General features: G+C 40.7%; 2 protein-coding genes and 1 long non-coding RNA gene across 9 annotated transcripts; 1 reads left to right on the forward strand and 2 right to left on the reverse strand.

Annotated features, from left to right (window-relative positions):
• Nucleotides 1-225: 225 nt before the first annotated feature.
• On the reverse strand, nt 226-4,313 carry LOC147179448 (uncharacterized). Of its 5 annotated transcripts, none has more exons than XR_015094108.1 (5): nt 3,968-4,313; nt 2,858-3,213; nt 1,609-1,656; nt 817-870; nt 226-735 (listed from the first exon to the last, which is right to left on the reverse strand). It is a non-coding gene; the product is annotated as an uncharacterized LOC147179448 (long non-coding RNA). The 5 variants fall into 5 exon arrangements; XR_015094110.1 differs by lacking the exon at nt 3,968-4,313 and adding an exon at nt 3,348-3,840; XR_015094109.1 differs by lacking the exon at nt 3,968-4,313 and adding an exon at nt 3,302-3,840.
• Nucleotides 4,314-4,899: 586 nt separating this feature from the next.
• Nucleotides 4,900-13,736, reverse strand: bin2a (bridging integrator 2a). Of its 3 annotated transcripts, XM_086068517.1 has the most exons (13): nt 13,560-13,736; nt 11,422-11,517; nt 11,272-11,352; nt 11,106-11,160; nt 10,933-11,027; nt 9,805-9,900; nt 8,048-8,155; nt 7,871-7,956; nt 7,703-7,778; nt 7,542-7,624; nt 6,415-6,982; nt 5,657-5,716; nt 4,900-5,568 (listed from the first exon to the last, which is right to left on the reverse strand). In XM_086068517.1, exons 2-12 carry the CDS (start codon nt 11,503-11,505, stop codon nt 5,681-5,683), a joined length of 1,368 nt encoding a protein of 455 aa, XP_085924643.1. In that variant the 5' UTR covers nt 11,506-11,517; nt 13,560-13,736; the 3' UTR covers nt 4,900-5,568; nt 5,657-5,680. The 3 variants fall into 3 exon arrangements, with proteins under 3 accessions (XP_085924643.1, XP_085924639.1, XP_085924642.1); XM_086068513.1 differs by lacking the exons at nt 4,900-5,568; nt 5,657-5,716 and having other exon boundaries at nt 6,179-6,982; XM_086068516.1 differs by lacking the exons at nt 4,900-5,568; nt 5,657-5,716; nt 13,560-13,736 and adding an exon at nt 12,976-13,471 and having other exon boundaries at nt 6,179-6,982.
• Nucleotides 12,284-15,796, forward strand: LOC147179450 (uncharacterized). Its single transcript, XM_086068518.1, has 5 exons — nt 12,284-12,526; nt 13,767-13,872; nt 14,124-14,230; nt 15,148-15,320; nt 15,397-15,796. Exons 1-5 carry the CDS (start codon nt 12,370-12,372, stop codon nt 15,673-15,675), a joined length of 822 nt encoding a protein of 273 aa, XP_085924644.1. The 5' UTR covers nt 12,284-12,369; the 3' UTR covers nt 15,676-15,796.
• Nucleotides 15,797-15,831: the final 35 nt, after the last annotated feature.

A 15,831-nucleotide genomic window follows, 5' to 3' on the forward strand; every position in this document is an offset into this window, starting at 1 on the left:
GAAACTAAATGCACAAGCACAAGGTGATGACATACGTTCATGATCAGGAAGTGTGCTCCACTACAAAGGGGAAAATTAAAAAAATATTGTATTTATTTTTTAAAATATATATATATATATATGGTGCAATACCAAACAGGATCTGCATGAAAGATGTTTGCTTTCAAGTGGAGCTTCTTTGCTAATAACAAAAAAAACATTTTTTCGTTCTATCAACAAAATGAATACATTTCCAAAACATGTTTTTATTTGCCTTCGTTTTTTATGTCAAACATGGAGGTCAAAATGAAGCATGTCAGAGATCATACAAAACTTAAAAAAGTACCCCCCCAAAATAAAAATAAAAAAGAGGCTCATTTGATAAATATTGTTGCACACAATTTGACACTTACATAATAAAGATCATGTTTTAAAATCTTTCCATCAGTTTCATGCGCACGTCATAAAATACAACTCACACAAAATCATTTTCTTTGGTTTCACGCACGCACATTTCCTTCAGATGGCCATTCGTCTGGTGTGCAGCCCCCCCTTCGCCTTCCTCTGAAAGGCCTTCAATTTCTCAAATAAAATATTCCTTCTTTTCGCCGGCAGCCTGGTTATCGGGATCCTCGTCAGGGTCCTCGCCGGGGGCCAGCTCCCCCGTGGTCCTGTAGTCGCCCTTGTTATGGCACATGTAGCGATACATCAGGACGCCCAGCAGGATCACTGTCAGCACGATGAGCATCGACACCACTGACGGGGGCGGGCACACAAGAGAGATTCAGACGCGGGGGCGGGTTTAAGAGCAGATCAGAATAATGGGCAAATATTTACCTGCAATAACTGTGGTGTCTGGTTTTAAGGGGACAGTAGATGTCACCGCTGAAACTGCAATGAAACCAGACCGGGACATCTTTCATTCAAGCACAATTAACTCATTCACTGTCATTGACGGCTATAGATGTCATAAATTAATTTCAACTATTTCTATTAGTTGGATTTTTTTTCCCACTTTTGTTAGCAAGAGTATGAAAACCTAGATTTTTTTTGTGTGTACATTTAGAACAGATATACAATTTTTGATTAATCGTGAGTTAACTAGTGAAGTCATGCGATTAATTACGATTAAAAATGTTAATCACCTGACACCCCTCATTTTTAATATTTTCTTTCTTTTTTTAAATAAATAAAATAATTGTAATTATTTTTGTCCAATTTGTATTAATCTTTTTTTTTAAAGAAAATATTAAAAATTAGGGTGTCAGCCGATTTTTAATCGTAATTAATTGCATGATTTCACCAGTTAACTCACGATTAATCACACATTTTATATCTGTTCTAATACAATTAAAAACAATCCTAGGTTTTCACACTTTTGTTAACAAAAGTGGGAAAAATTTATAACTAATAGAAATAGTTCCAATGAATTTTTGACCTCTATAGCCGTCAATGGCAGCGAATGGGTTAATATAGGCCATGGTGAATGTAGACAGTAGTAGTATGTTAAGGGTAAGAGGGTGAGAAGCATCAATCATGTAGCTTGGATAGCGATAAGGTGACCCAACATTATTTTTAAAAAACTAAACAAAAAGGCGGCGTTTGTAACTGTTACCAAAGCCGTCTTACCGTTGAGCGTTGTGTTGATGTAAGGAGGTAGCGTCGCCATGTTGAAAGCTGAAAGAGAAAATTAAAAATGGCCCGTTTAATAAACAGCAATGCTGCCGCCGGAGGGTTGTGACAGACGTTTATTCAGCCATCTCATTTCTACACCACAGACGCCATAACACGAACGCAAATAGCGTTCGCTACAATATCGTCTTGCGTGGAATGCGGATCGCTGGCATCAGGCCAAAACCGGCACATTCCAGGAGACCCCAAACATGTCCGATTTGTTCAACCGTTAACATTCGATAATCAAAAGAGAGCAAAAGCCATTTTCAACACTTATGATTGGTTGGTCAATAATGAGTCAAACGAAAAATGACGTGTGGACTTTTTGAAAAAATATGACATTTGCTCAATTGTAATTTGCGAGGTTTTGGCCCGACGCCAGCAATATCTAATGTAAAGATATGCATCTCCCATGAAAGATTATTCAATATGTATCATGATATACTCTTATTTTTAAGTGGAACAATTTGATTCGCGCACATCTTTTGAATCAAAACCAATTTTCCAATGTCGATTTTTTGGGTTACAGATGATTTGCACTTCACACATATTTCCTACCGAGGAATCTACGCTCTGATTCCAATAAATAAAATCCATATTTTGAAAACAAAAACAAAAAAACTTACCAAATAGGGCTGCAACTAACAATTATTTTAATAGTTGGCTTACTGTGAATTAACCAATGAATTTAATAAAACAAAAACGTTTTCATTTCTATGGCTTTATTAAAACACAATACATTATTTCCAAAATGACAAATTAATTATGTAGACTTATGAACGGCTCTGATTGGTCAATCGCCGGACCCAAGTCATGCACAGGGCGTGGTTCCTGCCTCGCTGCTCCACTTCACCCCCTTCTGCAGTGTCTTTTCACCAAGTTTTCATTTTGTTTTGCTACCGAAGGAAAAGCTTTGTGCATTATGCGCAGAGCATGGAGGCTGCTGTCAAGAAATTGTAGTTTTGTCGTTGTTTTAAAACTACATTTGTCGAGCGGGATTCAAACTCGTGACCCCGCACATTTGGGGTGACCAATTTGACCCTTTCGACACAAACTAAAACATTTTGACTGGAGCAGATTTTGTACAGTACTTTGAGTTCATGCGCGATTCACGGCAAAATAGCACACGAGTTGTTGGTCACGGCAAAATAGCCACTTGGAAACAATTACAGGATTGTGATTCGATGTCAATGAATCATTGCACCTTCAGCAGAAAGTCAATCCATCCATCATCTAGTGCTTATCCGGGGTCGGGTCGCGGGGGCAGCAGCTTTAGCAGGGAAGCCCAGACTTCCCTCTCCCCAGCCACTTCAGCCAGCTCCTCCGACGGGATCCCAAGGCGTTCCCAGGCCAGCTGAAAGACGGAGTCTCTCCAGCGTGTCCTGGGGCCTCCCGCCGGTGGGACATGCCCGGAACACACCTCTCCAGGGAGACGTCCGAACCAGATGCCCGTGCCACCTCAACTGGTTCCTCTCAACGCGGAGTAGTAGCGACTCGACACTGCGCCCCTCCCGGATGACCGAGCTTCTCACCCCATCTCTAAGAGAGACCCCGGATACCCTGAGGAGGAAACTCATTTTGGCCTCTTGTTCTTTCGGTCACGACCCACAGCTCGTGACCATAGGTGAAACCACGATCCAAAATTGACCTTCATCATAGGGGTCTTTGGAACCATGCTTTGTCTGGTCCCTCACCTCGAACCTGTTTGCCATGGGTGACCGTACCAGGGGCGTGAAGCCCCAGACAACGACACGCAAACCCCTCCACCACGATAAGGTGATGACTCACGGAGTTTAGCAGTAAGTGTTTGTGTTAATGCTCATAACTCTATGTTCTTGTTCATACTGAATTTCAATATTTTTTCCCATGTTGCTGCATGGACAAAAGCATGCGTATATACTTGCATGTTCAGAAGACGCAATGGGACTCATTTGAATGTTTTATTATTATCTACCTATGTTCTTATACTCTTGTTCTGGTTATGAAAATATTGATTTAGGAATTATTGACCGTGGTCTTACGTGTCGAAGTGGTCTTAATTCGAGCCCGAACAGAACGCGCACATAAAACGAAAAGTCAGTAGCAAGGGATTCGTCAACAACGCAACAATTTCCATTTGCAGCGACGCCATTCGCCAATCTAGGCGGACTTTCGTAGTGCTATTTAATTCATGGCAAATCAGCGAGATTTCCATTACCTTCGAATACATTTAGGATTTGCTAAACAGACACAAACGTGACTTTGAATGCATCCAATGCAGTCAAACGGCTTCAATATTTCGCATCCAGTACAGCTGCCAGTCTCACGATCTTACCTGCGCGCGTGCGTGTCACAAACAAGCAAGCTAGTCAGCGGTTTGCCGGAGTTTGTAAACTTCTACGGCGGAAAAAAAGCGACATTCACTCCTGCCAAAAATACACGAATGCTCGTCAAGCGTCAAGAAGAGTCGCGCCGACTGCGCTTAAGTGGCGTCTTAAAAATATATTTGCGTTGTCAAACTCGTTTTCAAAGCGCTCGTGACTTCCACAATGAGCGCTGCGTGCACGAGCGTTGCCAGCCCCTCCCTTTCCTATGTCCAAAGATCGTCGATGTAGTAGAGCACAGCTATCGAGTAAAAATGTGGAGCCGTTTATTTACGGTCGCGTGCCAACCCCGCCCACCTTCGACGTACAAAGATCGTATTCCTAAATAATCACCACTCCCTTGGATCGATGTGGAGCAGAACATTTACGACAGTTCGTGTTTTCTGTATGGCGCGTAGGCGTACGTAAGTCGGAACGCGACGTGACGTTTCATTAATTGACGCATTACAAGTACAGTAAATATAGTAAATATTTTTGGAACGACAAAACTTCTAAGCCACATATTCTTAAAATACTCATTTATATTATAATACTATTTTTTTTAAATAGTGTAAATTCACACTATTAAATGGGTTGTACCGTTCTACCGTTATAATCACCTTTTTTTTTTTTTTTGGTCAACTATGCTAGAGATAGTCAAGGAATTTGTCTCTCTGGTCATTTGAGCCATTCTAGTATTACAGTTTTTAAAAAGCTACTACAATAAAATGTGCAGAAGACAGTCATTTTAAAAATACAAGTCAAGCCATCTTATAGCACTTAGTAAACAAAACAAAAAAAAGGTAAAGAATGCACCACATCACATCGGGATAAGCTTTTAATCAAGGCAGAAACACAATCATTAAAATGAACTACCAGGCTAATGCTAATGGCCACAAAAAATTATTTCATAAATTAAAAAAAAAAAAAAAGTCGATGATGAATTGTTAATATTATGACAGGGGTGGGCATTCTACTAAATTAACAATAACAAATAACTGACGGCTAATTCTTCATATTTAATATTATTTTCTTGATTTTAATATATCAATCAATTGTTGCCCAGAGGTGTGCCATATCAAAGGTCTTTTTGTGATGTAGCTGAACATCATGACTTCAAACTGGAGCAACCCGGAGATGAAACTTGAACCCATGACCTCTTAATTCTGATGCAGACAAACTACTCACTCACTCACTGTGCCGCCCGATTGAGGGCATTCCATTTCGCTTCAATACATGCTTCTTTTTTTGTTGTTGAGACAATTCAATGACTATCATGCCCATGCCGTGTGTAGCCTAAATGAAGATGATGTGAATTTCACAGTCAAGTGAGTAATAAATTAGCTAACTATTTACATGATTAGTTCACTACTTGTTTGAAATTGCAGATTGGCGTCTACTTTCAAGAGAGAAAAACAAGCAAAGTAATCATCAAATATTACATATCATTCATTTGTATCCATTCTGTATGTCTACAAAAGCTGGCAAAACTAAAAAAAAGGGATGCTGAGAATGTGGGAGCGTGTTCAACAACTTGTTCCTCCCCCGCTGCAGCTGCTGGCTTGGCGCTCAGCTGTTCACATTGGCACATGCCATGAAGGGAAACGTCAAGCAGTGACACAAAAAAGGGGAAAAGACTGTTTCCAGTGAAGAGCACAAACCTTGAGGCCAGGAGACCGGACTCGTTAGACTTCTGTGGTCTTGGAGTCTGCAGAAGCCACCTAGAAGGACAAACGGCAGCAGTGTTTACTGAGAGGAAATAAAGTAGAAGGCGGCCATTTTGTCATTTGAAACTTGACTGAAAATGACATCACAGTTGCTCAGGGTTCAGGCAACAACCAATCACAGGTCAGCTACAGAAAAAAAAATGGTGAGTCGTGATTGGTCATTGCCTGAGCCCTGAGCAACTGTGATGTCATCTTCAGTCGACAGGAAGTGACAAAATGGCCGACCCCCTGAGATGGATATAAACAGCTGGATTTTGCTTCACAATTCATATTCCACAAATGTAATATTAATCAGAATGCCATGTTTAGACTAGTGAGGTCACGTAAAACATGTTATTGTCAAGAAATGTTTAACTCATTCACTGCCATAAATAAAAAAAATAAAAAATATATATATTCTAAAAATTAGGGGCAAGAGGCGATTACAATTTTTAATTGTAATTAATCGCATAACTTCACTAGTTAACTCACGATTAACCACAAATTTTACATCTGTTTTAAATGTACAATGAATATTGTTCATACTCTTGTTAACAAAAGTGGGGAAAAATGTTACACTAACAAAAATCGTTAAAATAATTTTTTGACGTTTATAGCCGTCAATGGCAGTGAACGAGTTAAGGTTGACAATTTTGACCACTATTTTTTTTTTCCTTTCGAGATATAGACCCCGACAACAACAACAGTCGAACCTTGTCCATCTCCTCAGAGTTCAATCCCTGAACGTCCCCGTTCTCCAGTCCATTGGCTTTGGGAGCGTCATGGCTGTTGCCGATGTCGTCGACATGCAGTGAACCGTTCTCTCCTGCAGTCAGCTGCAGCTCCAAACTCTCGGAGTCGTACGAGTTGTTCAGCTCAGCGCTGCTCTCGCTCGGTGGAGCGTCTTCTCGCTTCTCTTCTGCTTGTGCGGGATTCTTGGCTTCAGACTCTTCTCCCTTCAAGCCCTCCTCCTCATCATCATCCTCACGATTGATGCCATCTTTTTCCGGCTCGGGCTTGCTCCCGGCATCTGAAGCATCCTCTTGCGGGCAAAGATCCTGCATCTCAATGCGGTTCGACCCCATCGACTCAGTGGCGCCCTGCGGAGGTGAGACTGGGCCGGCGCTGTTCTCTCTGGGCAGAGTGCTGTGGCGAGGTTTGTCCGGGGACCTGAAACTAAATCTCTGCCCACTTTTTGGACTGTAGTTCCAGTGGAACTCGGAAAAACTGGCCTTCCAAGCCTTGGGGGACATCAGGGTTCGTCTCCTCAAGGAGTTATACCTTAAACGACGAAAAAGATGAATTAAAATTAGGGACGTTTGAGACCACTTTTTCCCCCAGAGCGATACCAGTACGAGTACTCAACTTGGGTATTCACCGATATCAATACACGTACTGACACCAGAAGTACTTTTTATACGTAAAACTTCCCCCCAAAAATATGACACCTATAAAACCAAAACAGCTTCCTTTAAAAAAAATACATGAAATGAATGGCAATTTTCTTTTCTTCTATTTTCTCATTTCTAGTAAGAGGGCTGCCGATATACTTTTATCGGCCACTATTGTGAACCTGGTATCGCCCATCCCTAGTCAAAATATAGCCGCGGAAGATGCTAACTCAGCCTTCGGGACAACGCAGTCCATTTTGCATATAATACAGAGCAGTGATTTCATTCGGCGATGTCGTGGTCCACACAACTGGCTTCCATGCAAGCGGCATGTATGACAGTGTGAATGTGAACTTCCCACAAAGTCTTTGGGTCCTTAAATTTGTACAATTAAAGCTATTTATTGTAGTCATCTGTGATATTATACAAAAAATGCCAAAAGCGCTAACCTTTGCACTCCTTTGACGGCAAACACTTTGTCCGGATGCTGGGCCTGCAGTTCCTTCACCACATTGTACAGATCCATGTTGAGCTAAAAGAGAGGACGTTTGGTTTGAAAATAAGTATTTTCTTTATTGTTGTCATTTTGTCAATGCTAATAACAGCACACCGTTCTCATTTCCTTATAGAAGATGTCTCGTAAACTTGATATCGCGGAGAAGACCGTCACGTAGCATCCGACCCGGCTGAGATACAAAAAAAGGTCATTAACAGGATGTGCTTTAGAAGGATGACGATAAAAATACATTTATTTAAAAAAAAAAGAAAAAAAGAAGACCTTTCATGTAGCACAGGGAGCTCCTCTTTCAGCTCATTATTGATTCCTTCATAGACTCGTTTAGCGCCGTTCATCTCTTCCTCAGCCTGCGAGTGAAAAAAAAAAATCTTACTTTTTCAGATTTTTTTTGCGTGTGTGATAAATGACACTAAATATTGAGTTTATATATATGAGAACCTTGTTGATCTTGATGTCGTCTCGCTTCTTGGCTATCTGCAGGGCCTCCAGGTGGTGACGGGACGAGTCGTAGTCCACCAGTTTCCGCCCCCTCTTGGCCACTTTCTCCTAAAGAGTCACATGCAAATATCCACTCGTTAGCCACTTCATTAAGCCTTCACAAATCATACTAAATCCATCCATCCAAATTTCAGAACCACTTATTCCTCACAAGGATCATACTAATATAATAATATAAAAAAAGATACAAAATTAACTGATAATGTCAAAAAGATCATGATTTAACAGTGCAATTAATACAAGAAAAAATACTTAATTTACAGGAATATTACGCGAATAAGATTAGCATTCTGCACGAGTAAAGTTGTAAAATGTGAATGGTATTTAAGTTGGAATATTAAGAAAATAATTTATAAGAATAAAGCAGTAATGTTACAATTGAAATGTAGTAATACATGAACATTTTTATTTGTCTACAAAATAATCTTGTGGCGGTCAGTGTACGGCTACAATTTAAATGATTAGGGGAGACGACCGGGTTTAGTTGTATCACGGGTAAGTTGTCACGTTGCAATTTTCTTGTCCACCAGAGGGAGCAACGAAAAAGTGGAATACTTGTTTTCTTCATATAAATGGTCAGAGGTTGTGTACTGTCTGAGGAGAGAATAGCACATTGTGAGCCAAGATGAGTGACAGTTATCTGTTTTGCACAACCCAAAGTAAAAGTGTTCAACTTCATATATTTTGAAGCAGGCGTCATACATAGACAAATTCTAGCAGCAAATCATGTGGACTCAGAGGAGAGATTTAGGCATCTTGTCATGCCTCAGTCACTGCTCTGTTTTAAGATAACTTTAAACTAGAGCAAGTATTAGCCAACATGGTAGTTTGGGGCAACTTGTCTCAGTCATTCTGGGGTTTGTCGTCACATATGCAAAACATGGGCCAATGAAAAATGCACCTCTGGCAACTCTGTTTTCGTATGCCAGAATTGTTTTCCAGATGATGAGTCTGAAGAGTGAGGTAATTAGTTTGCCAGGTTTTGTGTCATTGTTTAAAAATGGATTTCCCAGTTGTTGTTGGAACGACAGTATGCCCACATGTCAGGACTGGTTTAAGTTTCATGATGAACCAATTAACCGAAATGCTTTATTTTTTCTAAATTCAATTTAATCTCAAACTTTAAAAGTTTAAGGGAAGCAAAACGGGCATTTGTGACAGAGCTATGACCTACATACAAGCAGTTCCTAAGGACTTTATAATCTATTTCATAATATTTAATGTTAACGTTTGCACAATGACTATGGTAAATTTTCAAGATCAATGATAAACAATTTCTATAGGTGTAAAAAACAACAACAAAAACAGGAGAACAAGGATAATTTTATCCTTGTTTTATTAGTTGCAAAACCCAGTGTGACATCTTACCCCATATAGTGTGACAACTTACCCATTGGTGGGGCAACATGTCACATGTTCACTCCCTCTATTTCATGGCTTGTAACACTGCACTGACATAAGGTATGAAAATTACATGAATACAAAAAATATACCTAAAACTTTGGTCTTTCATCTGGTATACATTCTGTTTATAGATGATGTATTGATTCCAGGAAATATATAAAAGTATAAAAAGTGATACAACTAGCCCCGATCTCTCCTTCCTGTCTAGAAAACTGAGTTATCATCTTTTTAAAAGGCAGAATTATTATTTTGTGCAGTTGTTGTGTGGTGTCGTTTGTGTTGAGTTAACCTACTCTGATATCTGGGAACTGACCCACATAGGACTCCATGGTCCGGGCGGCTTGATCCAACAGCTTCCCCTCATGGTCATTCCAGAGAAGATCCTCACCCTTAAAGAAGTATATGATCATATATAATCATATATTGGAAGTCAAACTCAAGCGAAGTAGAATAGGAATGTGAAATGTATTTATTATATAACTAACAGGCCTCCTCGTGATGCATTGAGTAATGTCAGCGCACCAGAACATTAGGCTAACCAATAAACAGTCTGTCCAAACGAATTCAAAGCAATCAATTATTCTTCACTTTTGCAATGCCAAAGTGCAATGGAATGACAATTGGCTCTTAACTCATTCACTGCCATTGACGGCAATAGACGTCAAAAATAAATGTTAACTAATTCGATTGGTTTAACATTCCCCCCCATTTTTGTTAACAAGAGTATGAAAGCCTATAATTTGTTTTTGTACATTTAGAACAGACATAAAATGTGTTATTAATCGTGAGTTAACTAGTGAAGTCATGAGAATATTTACAATTACAAATGGTAATCGCCTGTCGCCCCTAATTTTTAATCAGCTTTTCTTTTCTTTTTTAAATTGCGTCAGGCGATTAAAATTTGTAATTGTAATTAATCGCATGACTTCAATAGTTAACTCACGATTAATCACAAATGTAATATCAGTTCTAAATGCACAATAAAAAAAAATCAAAGTTTTCATACTCTTGTTAACAAAAGGTGGAAAATATGTTAAACAAATAGAAATAGTTTAAATCAATTTGTGACGTTTATAGCCGTCAATGGCAGTGAATGAGTTAAAAATCGGCTTAAAACCTATCTGTATATTTTGTTGGCGTTGCGCGGAGCAACCGGCTCTGACGACGTCATGAGGGGGGCGCGGCAGCCACAGGTGGTTTTACTGAACCGAGCGTTTGATTTCCGGGTAAGAAAAATAGTCACCGAAAGAACTCATAAGAAATGATATCGCGATTTTGTCAAAGGTAAGATTTCGTCATCATATGCCTATGTTATGTTATGTTATAGTTGTGTGACTTCAAGCCTAACTTCAGTATCATCTTAATCAATACACGCTAACGCTAACAGTTTGAGTATGAGCAAGGCTAGTGTCAGGCATGACCTCCACTATGGCTCCAATGTCTTCTTGTCCCACCCAGTCGCTTTCGTAAACATCAAACAAGGACTGCGAAAGACGCCTTGAGGCTTCTCGCATGTCTGGAGGGAGCAGAAGCGGTAATGCGGGGCAAAAGACATACACAATCTAGCATATAGAGAAGACACAAAGGGAGTCACCTCGGACTGCTTCTATGTAGTTCCTCAGGTCTTTGTATATTTTGTTGCCATCGGTCTGCAAACAGAAAAAATGTCAAGTACTGTGTTTTCCCTCGTTTGTTTTTTTATCCACCCCCAAAAAAATCCATCAATTCACCGAATGACTATTTATATATACTTTTATTACCTGCTGGTCACAGAACTGTAGGACAGAGTGTTCAAATTGATCATCCCTGGTCTCCTCTGATTTCCCAAGCTTCTGCAGTACCTACAAGCAAAACAGTAAAATATCAATAAAACAACTGGCGATAGTTGATGTCTCCTTGAAGACGTGTACCTTTTCTTTGCCTCTGCTCAGCCGTCTTTGGACTTTTTTGGCAAAGTCTCCACTGCCGCCTTTAGGACTTGTGCGATCCGCCATTGTCAATCTTGTCTGAATATGATATCATTAGAATAGTCATTTCTTTTACTTTTGTTGCGGGAGACCGAGTAGGAAACAGTAACACTTTTATACGGTGATGTATGCCTGGCATTTGAATCTAATTTGTGAAGGTCAGAAATGTATGTTTATACTGTGGATTGGTGGTTAACAGTGTGCCTCAGTGAGGACATCCAGGTCCAAATCTACATCGGAACATACCCACCCGTGCATGGGTTTACCCAGGTGGCCTGATTCCACATTCCAAAAACATGCATGTTAATTTAACTGAAAGATTGTCAACTGTCCACATGTTTGTGTGTGAATGGTTGTCGATCTATACATGTGCCCTGCATTGCCTTGCGACCGGTCAAGGGTGTACCCCGACTATCCCCCAAAGACCACCTGGCCATGGTCACTGGCCTCAGTAGCATTGATGAAAAATTGGGGGCCCCTGCATCATTTAGGTTTGCAATCCCTAGAGTAGTATGACTCAAAATATGTGTTTTTAAAAGTACTAGAAATAATGCATTTTAATTTAGTCACAGGCTTGCACATTAAAACAATAATAAATAAATCAAACATAATGTGGAGGCCAAATGGGTCCCAGGTGAAGGACCAGTAAAAAGTACGGTTTCAAATCCCATATAGAGGAAGAGAATGATATCCTTTTTATGTAAAGAAACTTTGTTTTCCCACCGCAAAGAAATTCTCTTAAGTGATGGCCAATTGAACGCGATGCTCGAATGACTACATTACCCACATCTCCTTGCGCCAAACCGCGCTCCTTCAACAACATGGCGCCTCTGAACTATGACCGGTAAATTTATGTCCCCTCCCGGCTAACTTCGGAAGAGGAGTGGCCCCATGACAAAGTCTCCAGCTCCGCAGCTGCTAGCCGACCTGAGTGACTTTATCATGGGGAGCACGGTGGCCAAATGTGCCGTCACAGACCTCGGCATCCAGTGGGCAGGCTGGGCACTAGCGGCAGCGCTCAAAACCGAAAAGTTCTACGACTTGGCAGGTAAAGAAAAACACTAACAAACTCGCAAACTTGTAATATAAACTGACGTGCTTTTAGATGGATTTGGTTCATTCATTAAAATGCTCTTTTTGATATGATGTCGCTTAATTTGTTTTTGAATTCCGTAACATTGCAAATGGGGTCATCGTGTCAATCGCGTTACAAAAGCTGTTGTGCAACAAGCTGCTCAGTAGTTTGCATTGATGAGATGAAAAAGAAAAGAAAAAAAGATTGGGAGCACCAACATGTCAGTCCAATCATAAAATAAACAATGTCAATAAAATAATAAGAGACTAATATTGTGAGTGTGCAAATTGTAGAAAATCGAAAACATATTCATGTGTCCTTTTTTCCCCCTAATTGTATTAGCATTTAAACAAAGGGTTGAAAGAAGGAATCATTGATTATGGGGAAATGCAAGGCCGTACATAAAACAAACAAGTTCTCACCTGGTGAATCGCGATAAGTACTGAAAAAAATGACAGGTTGTCCTCGTTTTACGATGGATCAAGGTTACGAACGATACGTAATGAACTACTTTGATTGAAGACAGCAATGCACTTACGGTTTTTCACCGGAGCGAAAAATATTTCATACAAATAAATAATGTTTGATTCATATTTTACTACTGTGCTGCGCAGCGTAGGTTAGAGGCAGACGACACGTTCCGACTCGCGCACAAATGCGGGATGCGTCGCCACCATAAACTGCAACTCAGGTTGAGCTTTTTTTTATATTAGAAAACATTTGTATGTGTCAGAAATGTTTTTGGGGTGTGACAACACAACAAGCATATTGAGGGAGTTTAAGTTTCCTAAAAAGAAGAAATCAGTGTCAAGATCAAGTGACATTTTGTGCAATACAGATATTTAATTGTACCATACCTGAAAGGTACTTTGAACATATAGAGTAAGCTTGTGTAGTTACCGTTTACATATATGATGTAAATATGTTTTCAGAGACTATTTTTGAGCAATACATTTTCTTCAATGTTAATAACATCCCATTGTTACGAGTCAATCACTTGTCTTACCTTTCAACGTGGCCGTCCGATTTCACCTTGACACTTCGGTGTCACCCGTTCCCGTCCCTTGTCGCCTGTCCACTGTGCTTCTGGGCGGTGCCACCCTTGAACCTTGGAACCAATTACCTGCCGTTTCCTGCGTAAAAGATTGATGAAAGCACGCCTTACTCGGCAGTGATCCAGCCAATGTGTTTCTCTTGTCTTGCTCTTTTTCAGGATCTGGCACATTTATACTGCTCGCCCACCTGAGCCGTCTGTGGGGAGGGGCTGCCCATCTTCGTCAGAATGTTCAGACTGGGCTGGTGACGGCGTGGGGGCTCAGGTATGTTGTCATGGGTCAGTATTTCACATGTGGTCCATAACATAAAGAGGATGTGATGATGCAACAATCATCCATTTTGTTCCTCTGTGAGGGGGGGGGGGGGGGGCAGATTGGTGGTTTTAATCACAAACGCCTCACTATTACTCCCAAAGCAAGGAGAATGAAATTTCAACTTTGCCGCTGAGGTCAATGGAGAAACTCTAAAGTCGGGTTAATGAATAATGTCTGGTTAATGACACTTTTACCTGCAGGCTGGGTACATTCCTCTTCATGCGGATCTTGAAGGACGGCCAGGATCGAAGGTTTAACACTGTCCGAGGGAGCCCGGGGACTTTCTTCGTTTACTGGACTATTCAAGGTACTTAACGCAGCTTGGGTGGTCTCCATTGGTTTTTACAAATATCACCTCAAAAATTCTACGCCCACTCATTTAGAACATGTTGACTCATTCACTCCCAGCCATTTTCATTGAAGCAACCCCCTTCACTCCTGGCTGTTTTACTAGATTTGGACTGATTTTGCAAGGCTCACAGAATATTGTCTTTTATTGCTATAAAAACATGAAACGTACCAAAAGAAAGATTAAAGTATCTTCTTTCGTCAGGATTTTTTTTGTACTTCAGTTTCCGTTTTGCAGCAATTAGCCTTAGAATATAGCTAAGTTTCATTATTATTCACAAATCTGTTTAGAATTCTGAGTAATTGTTTTTTTTGCCAACATGGTCCTGGTTTATTTCCTATGCTCTGCTGCCACCTGCTGGCCGTTTGTGTAATAACTACAATTTCTTCAATTGTTCTTTGCAGTTGAGAGGCTGCATCAAACCCCTCTGTATGCTCTAGCATAAAAAAACATAAAACGTATAAATACGTCTTTGGGACATTTTAAATAGAACGTATTAACGTGTTTTTTGGGAGCAAATGAGTTCAACTGTGTTGACATGAAGGCTGCCATCTAGCTGGTGCACAATGCATTGTGGGTTCATTACGCTCAAGGGTTATCATGTAAACACGCAGGGATTGCCGCGCTGTTCTAAGCTGTGGTCAAATCGCACGTTCACCCGAGAACCGGAGTTCAGGGGAAGGTCGCCACTAAGGTCGTACAATTCCAAGTGCTTAAGTTTCCACTTCGTATGATGCTTAAGACTTAAAGCAATAACCAAATAGGTCATAAAATGTTACGTACAACACAAGAAGTGCCTCAAACCTATAGTGTGAAAACTGCAACTATAAAATAGAACAAAATTGATCACTTTATTTTTTTCCATTTTCTACTAGCCGTGTGGGTGTTTGTGACTCTGCTGCCCACCCTCATGCTCAACAGCGAAAAGCGCAACGTTCCTCTGGGAGCGCGAGACTACATCGGCTGGACCCTGTGGGGCTTCGGATTTGCCGCCGAGGCCATCGCCGACCAGCAGAAATGGACGTTCAAAGGCGACCCGGATAACGTTGTGAGTGCACCTGTTAAAACGCAGGCGTCAAACTGCAAGTACGTGATCACTGACATGAAGCGTTCCCTACCGCCAGGGTAAGTTCATCCACAGCGGGCTGTGGGCTTACAGCAGACACCCCAATTATTTTGGCGAGATACTGCAGTGGTCAGGTCTGTGGCTCTCGGCCTCGTCAGTGATGAAAGGGCCCCAGTACCTGAGTGCAGCGTCGCCGCTGTTTGTCTGGTTCCTGCTGCGCCACATCAGCGGCATTCCCATCCTGGAGAGGCAGGCGTTGAAGAAGTGGGGGTCGGACCCAAGCTTCCAGGACTACCTCAAGGACACTCCTCTACTCTGGCCATGGCCAAAGTTTTGACGGTTCCCTGTATGATAATACATTTCCTTGCAAACTAATTTAGTAAATCACATCCTTTATGCAGTAGTCTGCTAGAAGTTTTTTAAAAATGTGAATAAATGCCATTATTTGCCAGTGGAAATGTTAGTCTGCTTCTTTAAAACTTTTATTCTTTAG

The sequence above is a fragment of the Leptonotus elevatus genome, chromosome 2 (genome assembly GCF_054856555.1).
Source record: "Leptonotus elevatus isolate MCC_2025b chromosome 2, RoL_Lele_1.0, whole genome shotgun sequence".
NCBI lineage: Eukaryota > Metazoa > Chordata > Actinopteri > Syngnathiformes > Syngnathidae > Leptonotus > Leptonotus elevatus.

What these genes read in the sequence shown, in the direction of transcription:
- bin2a (XM_086068513.1), bottom strand. Translation starts at nt 11,505, where the DNA reads ATGGCGGATCGCACAAGTCCTAAAGGCGGCAGTGGAGACTTTGCCAAA. An exon ending in CTACATAGAAGCAGTCCGAG is followed by an intron (nt 11,028 to 11,105) that starts GTGACTCCCTTT and finishes TGCTCCCTCCAG; the next exon opens with ACATGCGAGAAGCCTCAAGG. An exon ending in ACGACATCAAGATCAACAAG is followed by an intron (nt 7,957 to 8,047) that starts GTTCTCATATAT and finishes TTTCACTCGCAG; the next exon opens with GCTGAGGAAGAGATGAACGG.
- LOC147179450 (XM_086068518.1), top strand. Translation starts at nt 12,370, where the DNA reads ATGACAAAGTCTCCAGCTCCGCAGCTGCTAGCCGACCTGAGTGACTTT. An exon ending in AAAGTTCTACGACTTGGCAG is followed by an intron (nt 12,527 to 13,766) that starts GTAAAGAAAAAC and finishes GCTCTTTTTCAG; the next exon opens with GATCTGGCACATTTATACTG. An exon ending in AAGGCGACCCGGATAACGTT is followed by an intron (nt 15,321 to 15,396) that starts GTGAGTGCACCT and finishes CCCTACCGCCAG; the next exon opens with GGTAAGTTCATCCACAGCGG.